The following is a 9,439-nucleotide window of genomic DNA, read 5'->3' as shown; positions in this document are numbered from 1 at the left end:
GTGGAGTCGAATCGATTGCTTGAAAGTACCTACGGGTAAATTTTTTTTTAAAACTTGAGCTTTTATATAGCGCAATATCCACTTCATGTTCTCAAAGAGCTTTACAGGGGATCCCTGACCAACAGCAATATGTAACATGTAGAACGAGGCCTCAGTAAATTCTATCAATCAGACTATAAACGTTCAAGGTTATAAATAGTTTCGTGTGTCGGTACGTTATATCCGGCTGGTGGATGTTGTGAGCTTCTTTGATAAAAGCAATAGCATCAACACTGCCCGTGTTTTTTTAAAAACCCAGTATACGCAATGTTAACCAAATAGCACATACTGTGTTTTTTAAAATAATAATAATGATAATAATAATATAATGTTAATATATATAAAATAAATAATAATAATAATAATAATAATATAATAATAATAATAAATATATATAATAATAATAATATATAATAATAATAATAATAATATAATAATAATAATAATAATAATATAATAATAATAATATATAATAATAATAATAATAATAATATAATAATAATATAATAATAATAATAATAAATAAATAATATAATAATAATAATAATAATAATAATAATAATAATAATAATAATAATAATAATAATAATAATAATAATTAATAATAATAATATAATAATAATAATAATATATAATAATAATAATAATATAATAATAATAATAATAATAATAAATATAATATATAATAATAATAATAATAATAATATAATTAATAATAATAATAATTAATATATAATAATAATAATAATAATAATAATAATAAATAATAATAATAATAATAATATAATAATATATAATAATAATAATATAATAATAATATAATAATAATAATAATAATAATAATAATAATAATATAATAATAATAATAATAATAATAATAATAATAATAATAATAATAATAATAATAATAATAATAATAATAATAATAATAATAAAACAGTTTTACAGGTGCGATACCTGTCGTGGTTTCTAGCACCGATAATATGTCATTCCCATTACGCCTAGAGGTACGACTAGACACTCGTGTCTGCCGCATACAAATATTAATCTACCCTTTTACAAACTCCCCGAGGTGCTTGTTCACTGTGATATAAAACAAGTAGGTACCGACCGACTACGATTGGTGTTTTATGTTACTGAGAGGATTCTTTCCTTCCATCATCCATCATCGATTCAGAAAATTGACAGAAATATTGAAGAAAACACGAAAATTCAAAGATTAATTTATTTTTCTTATTTTGGAGTTCATTATTTGTGTCTTGCTGTTGAAGGGTCTATGCCCCGAAACGTTAACATTTCATAAAAATCTGAACAAGTTTGTATGAAAAGTACCAGGCAAAGCAAGAAAGAAAAATACAAGAAAAATAAACCATCCAAAAAAAACCAACCCCCCCCCCCAAAAAAAAACAAAAAAAAAAAACAATCGACCTCGACTTAGGATCGAACCTCAGACCTTCTGAACATTTCTTGTGACTTGTAGGCTCTTACGTCCTGAAGATTTGCCAGGATTATTAGCATTAGTAAAGATCTGGAAAGGCGTGTCTGAACGAAAAAAATACAAGAAAATAAAACAATCCCAAAATATCCACCTGCCTCGAGGCAGACTTTGCAAAAAAATAAAAAAGTCCACTCGACTTATGAGTTCATGAGTAAATGACTATGTATACTATTAGAGCAACGGTATATGACTTACATTCTATAAATACAAACTTTGGTTAATTTTGAGTGATCATGTTTGGGGGGGGGGGGAGGAGGAGGGGGGTGGGACAATTCTCATCTGCACCCGGGATTGGTGATAGTATCTTTTTGTGCGATGGCTGAGACTAGACTAACTTGTGTACACGTGGATGCCCAGAGAAGGCCATGGAGGACGTCCTTAGACAATGCCAGGACTAGCCGCCCAGCTGCGATGGCTGAGACTAGCTTGTGTACGTGTGGATGCCCAGAGAAGACGATGGAGGACGTCCTTAAACAATGCCAGGACTAGCCGCCCAGCTGCGATGGCTGAGACTAGCTTGTGTACGTGTGGATGTCCAGAGAAGACGATGGAGGACGTCCTTAGACAATGCCAGGACTGGCCGCCCAGCTGCGATGGCTGAGACTAGCTTGTGTACGTGTGGATGCCCAGAGAAGACGATGGAGGACGTCCTTAGAGAATGCCAGGACTAGCCGCCCAGCTGCGATGGCTGAGACTAGACTAACTTGTGTACGTGTGTACGATCCCCAGAGAAGACGATGGAGGACATCCTTAGACAATGCTAGGACTGGCCGCCCAGCAGCACTGACCATGACCTAAGAGTCTGCTTCCCAGATGCTGTGGAGTGGGTTCGGTGTTGGAGCCACAAGCTATGATGATGTGTGCGCTGTGGTTGTCTCAGTATCTGAGCCCCAAGAAATGCTCTATTTTATAGATAGTATGCGCTTGGCTAAGAAGCTCACAACATTGCTATCCCGAAGTATAACGGATCCACACACAAAACTGTGTGTAAGCTTGAACGTGTATAGCCTGGATAATGCAGTTAAGTCAGCTAAGTGAGAATTACTCATAAACGTGGATGGCAAAAAAACAAAAAAAAAAAAACAACAACAAAGAGCCGAGTGACGTCAACTTCTTTCTATCTATTGAAAAACAAAACAAAACTAGTACCGTCAATTTGGGGGGCTTGGCCTCAAGGGGAAACTTTGCTTCTGTGAATTCGGAGCATTTTGAATACTCTCAGCTTTGTTGCAGTTATTGTACATGTTAAAAGGCTTGAATTTATCAATGGACATAAGGGGGATGATATAATACCTTTCCATGTGCTCGACGTCATAGGTCACATTGCAACTGTGCTTAGAGTGACACACATAGTGAAAAGTGTTCACAGTTTTTGAAATATCTAACATCACAATTGGTCATTGTTCAGCTTGACACATGGGTATGTGTATAACTTTTATAAACAATGCAGCGTGCTTACATTTTTAAAAAAATATCCAATCGTTGGACAGCAACAAATCACGTGATTGATTACTCGGTTGGACGAAAACCTGATAATATATCGCTCCCATTGGCATACAACTAAACGATCTCTTATTGGTCCAAAATTCAAGAGGTAAAGGTTCCCCTTTAGGCAAAATAACCCCATTTGACGGAATGCTAAAAATACGAAACAATGCTTGGTTTTCACTATAAGTTCGTACATTTAACCAGTTTTCTGTCGAACATTGGAAAACATTCATATACAAATTTGGCCAGAAAACTCGTCCTTGAAATATCGATGGATTTCAAAGAGTCCCACTTTAGCAAAAGCTCTCAAACCTGGGACCTCGCTACGTCCTGATTAAAGCCCCAGGTTTGAGAGTTTTATCCGAGATGAGAGTCATTTAAGTCGATCGATATTTGAAGAACGAGTTTTCTGGCAAATTTTTTAAAAAATAAGTGTTTTTCCAGAGTACGTCAGTTAATTGGTTAATTCTTTGTGTGAGTCCCAGCGCCTCGAATCCTGATAAGTAACGAGGGTTTAAATATCACCTTTTTCGTGGAATAATAATATCTAGCTTATCCTTGGATAAATAAATAAATAAATAAATAAACCCCAAAAACCCCTATCGAGGTGAATGACCTTTCAGCTTAGGCTGTGAAAGTACTTTGCTATTCATTTGCTTCTGTCATGATTTGAAGACGAAAAAAAAAAGATGAAAGAAAAGAAAAGAAAAGAAAAGAAATGGATAAGACAGGAAAAAGATAAAGAAAAATAAACAAAAAGAAGAAAAGAAAAAGGGGGAGATAAATTTTGAAAACCGCTTAGAAACATAAAACACGGATGAATGATATAATTGGGGAGAAGACAAATTTCAGTGTGTTACTTTCATTTAAAGAACTGAACAAGTGTGCGGCTATGTGGTCTAGTGGTATGACACTCGCTTTCGGATCGGAAGGTCGTGGGGTCGAGCCTCGCGTTCGGCGCATAGTTGAGTCCTTGGAGAAGGCTCTTTACTCCGTACTCAGGTGTAAAATGAGTACCTGGCCGTTAACAGCGTTGTCTTTGTCCAAACAAAAATTTGTAATATCGCCTAACAGGCGTCATGTCTTGTTCTAAATGTTACGTGTTGCTGTTGGCCAGGGACCCCTTATAAAGCGCTTTTTTTTTTTTGTGTATGAAAGGAGCCAGACAAAGCAAGAAAATAAAAATACAATAAGAAAAAAAAACATCCCATAAAATCAGTCGACCTTGACTGAAGATCGAACCTCAGACCTTCTGATTACCGGTCAGACGTGTAATTGTAGCACATCTGACCGTTAATCAGAAGGTCTGAGGTCCGATACCCAGTAGTCGAGGTCGACTGATTTTTTGGTATGTTTTTTTCTTGTATTTTTCTTTCTTGGTGTGTCTGGCACCTTTCAAACACACTTGTTCAGATCTTTATCTTACACCGATGCCTGCTCCTGAATTTCTTACTTTTATTTATAGTGTAATTGTAGCACATCTGACCGTTAATCAGAAGGTCTGAGGTTCGATACCCAGTAGTCGAGTTCGACTGATTTTTTGGTATGTTTTTTTCTTGTATTTTTCTTTCTTGGTGTGTCTGGCACCTTTCATACACACTTGTTCAAATCTTTATCTTACACCGATGTATGCTCCTGAATTTCTTACTTTTATTTACTTGTTGATTTCAAAATATCTACTATAGAGTAGGTCTTCAGAGCGATTAGTAGACTCATGGAGTCGGAGTTTATCCCGGTTTCTATAGCGTGAAACGTGACAATAGCAACTGCTTGCTACCCTTTGGATAGGACGACGCTAGTGTATCGCAAAGTACTTTACACCAGATTTAATAGACCAAGCTACCCAATCACTTCTGTGTGGACAGGGTGGAGGGAGGGGGGGGGGGGGTTGGAAAAAAAACCCAAAAAAATCTTCGACTTCACCGTCGACTGATCTCGATCTCTTTGCGTGTGAAGCGAGTGCTCTACCAACTGAGCTATCGATAGCCCAAAATGCCTACTATACCAGATATTAACACCTCGGACTTTACGTGGTACACTTCTATACTGACGTACTCTCAGAACCAGAAAATCAATTCCTCAAGGTGTGATGACCAAATACTGGTTCCAATCTCTTTGAAAGTGTGAAACCAGGCCTTCGGTGAACTGGATCACAAAAAAAAAAAAAAAAAAAAAAAAAAAAAAAAAAACTTCGATTTTACCGTAGACCGAGCGTGTACTCTACCAACTGCGCTATCGGTAGATAGATACCAGATATTAACAGCTCGTACTTTACGTGATACACTTCTACTCACAGAACCAGAAAATCAATTGTATATAAGGTGTGATGTGAAAATGCTGGTTCCAATCTCTTTGAAAGTGTGCAACCAGTCCTCCAGAGGAATGGATACATAACTTGTGCAACGGATCCTCTGGTTTCAGAGTGATGGCATCTTATTTTTGTTGTTTTTAGCCTAAATAAATGGCGATCGTCACTAAAGATCATCTATCATCGCTCTTCTGCTGCGCCCTGGAACTATAGGGAATGAGATTAGCGGAAGAGTAGCGTCCCTTGATTGGACATCACCTTACAGAGAGAACGTCAACATGGTTTTGCGCATGCGTCTCTCTCGTCCTCGCTTTCGGTGAAGTGTCTCCGGAAGCGAGGACTAGAGACACATGCGCACAACCAATATGACGTTCTCTCTCTATCAACTTTTCCGCCGGTGACGTCCAATCAAGGGACGCTACTCTTCCGCTAATCTCATTCCCTATAAGAATCTGCCCATATTATATCCTTCTACTAAAATAGATATTCCCTTTAACTCTCTCCTTTCCACCCATAGGAAAATCGTCACATTCGTTACGATGCAGCCAACAATTTTCTCATTCTGATTTCATTTTGTTATAGTTATAGCTAAAGCCATAAAAACTGTGTTGCAGAGCTCATTTGTGACCCTTCGTCTCAAAACGGTATTATGTCGGAACGAACCAGATGCTTCAAAGGTGAATTTAATGTTAAAACTGGTCAAAAATATAAATTGTTGGCATCAGCACCCTAAAAGATGGTATCCATTCTCATCAATAAAACATACAAACTCAACACAAGTCTGATATTTTTGGCTATAAATTCAATTTTCAACATCTTAACCATCCCGACTTAATACCGTTTGAGGCGAAGGGTCACATGTTTCTGAACAAAATATAGAATAGACTCGTTACTATATTGTTTGAAAAATCTACTTTGAGGTTGGGTGAGTATAAAGTTTTGGGTAAATATCTGAAAATAGCTGGTAAGGAGAGAATTAAAAGCAAAAAACAAACTTGCCACCTTATGTAACCTTTTGATTGTTGTGCGACTATGTTGTCTAGTGGTATGGCACTCGCTTTCGGATCGGAATATCCTGGGTTCGAGCCTCGGTCGGCGCATAGTTGAGTCCTTGGAAAAGACTCTTTACTAACATAATCTCACCGTACTTAGCTGTAAAATGAGTACCTGGCCGATAACAGCGCTGTCTCTGTCGGAAAGAATTGCAGTATAGCCTACCAGGCGTCATGCCCCGTTCTACATGTTACGTGTTGCTGTTGGTCAGCGATCGCTTTGAGCACGTATAGTGGATATTGCGCTATATAAAAGCTCAAGCTCATGAATCTGTCTTTATATTCTACTTCTAAAATCAGATATGCCCCTTAAAGACAAAAGCAAACATGCCACCTTATGATTCAAAATGTAACATGTAGACTGTTAGTTTTCCGGAAGAAACTGTTACATACACACTTCCAATGAGTTTTGACCCGGAACATAGGGATGTGTGACGTCACATCTTCTCTTCCCCATTATTTGAGTCAATGGACCCGCGTAAAACGCGACGTACGTAAAACTTTTGTTATTAAATGATTTACATCTGATTCTTCTCTTTTTTTATTTTCAGAGTTCACTGTGACCGATTTGATGTAGAAAGGGAAATTGGATGGACTGGTAAATAGAGTCTACATTACATACAAAAAAACATGTAAATAACAACAATGAATATAACACATTCAAAAAGAACAAAATACCAAACACGGAACTCAAAACCCTTCTTCGGCCAACATCAAAAATAACAAAACAGTTAAGACATAAATTCATGACTAAATTCTAGACAGACGACAGAGATATTTTGTAGGTCCTCTCTTCTGTAGGTCTTTTTGTTGTTGGCTGAAGAGGGGTTTTGAGCCCGAAACGTTGCGGGTTTGGTATTTTGTTCTTGTTTTAAGCTGTTATATTAATAGTTTGTTATTACTTTTTACAGTCCACAGATTCTAGCATCCTAGTATCAATACAACAACGAACATGGATGATTTTGTCAGCAGCATTGGTCATCTTCAATCAAAGAAAAATCATTGGATTCGATACACATTCCTTGGAAGAGAGAAATGTGCTTTGAGTATAAGAACAATATTATGATATCTATTTCTACAGACATAATATTATTAGATCTGTCCACCTTTTCTTCACCGCACATCATCATCATCATCATCATCGTCGTCATCGTCGTCGTCGTCGTCATCAATACTATAAAATTGCCATGTCTTTGTCAATTTTGGATTACTGGTGAATGCATTCTTCTAAAATGGCGGTACTATTTGCAGCAGTCTGCTTCATGACTTTTGTCCATACCTATTTGTACGCCATTGTTTATTTCTCTGCCCAAACTGCTGGAGCTGCAATCCAACCAACAGTAAAGGATTTCAGTCATTCTTTAGGGATACAATCCTTGCATCGTTTCTTCAAACCACGCATGACCGATGAGGAAAAAGCCAGCATGATGGATCTTTTACAACGTTTTCACGAAACAATCTCAAACTACAACATAACCTATTTTCTCTACGGTGGATCTTTGCTCGGTTCGTATCGTCATCATGACGTCATTCCGTGGGATGATGATGTTGACGTCATCGTCGACCATCGCAAGATAACAAAATTGCACACGGTACTTCAAACACTGCAGCCTCGTTTTCATCTAGATACAAAAGTAGTTCCTTGGAAACTGTATAGAAAACTATCCAAATTTGATGACGTGTCCACGCCATGCCACAGATATAGCTGGACATGGCCTTTCTTGGACATCTTCTTCTTTGGTCAAAATTCTACCCATCTTTGGGACGTCCATTCCAAGTACATCCGCCATTACGTCTATGAAAAAACGTCGGTTTTTCCATTAAGGTCAAGGCCGTTTGGAAAATTGTCTCTTCCATCTCCTTACAACACACCTAAAGTTTTACGTACAACGTACAATGTGGACGTGTGTTCATCCAATGAATACAACCATAAATGTGAATTAGAAATACGAAATGTGTTATCGGTAAACTGTTCACAGTTGGAGTCTATGTATAGTTTTGTGCAGCGAAAAGACACGTCGCTTGGCTGTCTTGAAATAACACAAAATAGCCGATTTCTTGATGAAAGTCAACAGTGTTCTTGATAGGCCCGTCAGTGTGTGTGTGTGTAGGCTTGTCATGAGTAGTGGGTGTATTGGACGAGTTCTACGCTCCCAAAAAACTCGTCCAATACACCCACTACTGTCATGAAATGTAACAATGTCTAAGACATTCCAACGTCATTTCCAATTGACCAAGTCATCATCATCCTCTTCATCATCATCGTCGTCGTCGTCATCATCATCATCATCATCATCATCATCATCATCATCATCATCACCATCATCATCATCATCATCATCATCATCATCATCATCATCATCACCATCATCACCATCATCATCACCATCATCATCATCATCATCATCATCATCATCATCATCATCATCATCACCATCATCATCATCATCATCACCATCATCATCATCATCATCATCACTCTTATCATCATCATCATCATCATCATCATCATCATCACCATTATCGCCATATTCACTATCGTATATAATAGTTAATGTTAAATAAATTAAATCCTGATAGTTCAATTTAAAAAAGTCACCCAATAAATTCAAACAGTACAATGATATTGTCTTTTGTATGAAATGATTTCTATCAATCTGTTTATCTGGAATATATGTTACAGTGAATGACATAATCAGTCGGATGGTGAAAAGGTTTGGGCTGAGATATTGCCAAGTTTAGTTAGAAGGTCAATTTTTATCAAAAATGAATTCTTGTCATAAATGATTAAATCAATCCTATTTGTACACCGTCGGGAAATATCAAAGCTTAATTTCACTTCTAAATATTTTTTAAAGCTAGTCAAGTTGAAAAAGTATGAAATTTGAGAAAAGTTGCTGGATACCTTTCCCATACATCTGACCATAACTTCATGAAAAATCCCCCGATTCACTTCAAATAAAGATTAAAATGCTTTAGGGAGCATATTATTTCAGAAAATGCAAATCCAAAATTTTCGTCTTCCGACTGATTATGTCATGCACTGACATATCT

General features: G+C 36.7%; 1 protein-coding gene across 2 annotated transcripts in view; it reads left to right on the top strand.

Moving 5' to 3' along the window:
- LOC144963817 (uncharacterized) overlaps positions 1 to 9,009 on the top strand; it is a 25,163-nt gene extending 16,154 nt beyond the window's left edge. For both annotated transcript variants that reach the window (XM_078897752.1, XM_078897753.1), the window contains 2 exons: positions 6,937 to 6,983; positions 7,297 to 9,009. In XM_078897752.1, coding sequence (XP_078753878.1) covers positions 7,603 to 8,469 — 867 coding nt within the window. In that variant the 5' untranslated portion in view covers positions 6,937 to 6,983; positions 7,297 to 7,602 and the 3' untranslated portion in view covers positions 8,470 to 9,009. The remainder of the gene's footprint in view (positions 1 to 6,936; positions 6,984 to 7,296) is intronic.
- The last annotated feature ends 430 nt before the right edge of the window (positions 9,010 to 9,439 follow it).

The sequence above is a fragment of the Berghia stephanieae genome, chromosome 2 (genome assembly GCF_034508935.2).
Source record: "Berghia stephanieae isolate SIO BIC M18660-M18661 chromosome 2, UCSD_Bste_1.3, whole genome shotgun sequence".
NCBI lineage: Eukaryota > Metazoa > Mollusca > Gastropoda > Nudibranchia > Aeolidiidae > Berghia > Berghia stephanieae.
Note: the sequence above shows the minus strand (reverse complement) of the source record. Positions and strands in the feature narration are given on the sequence as shown.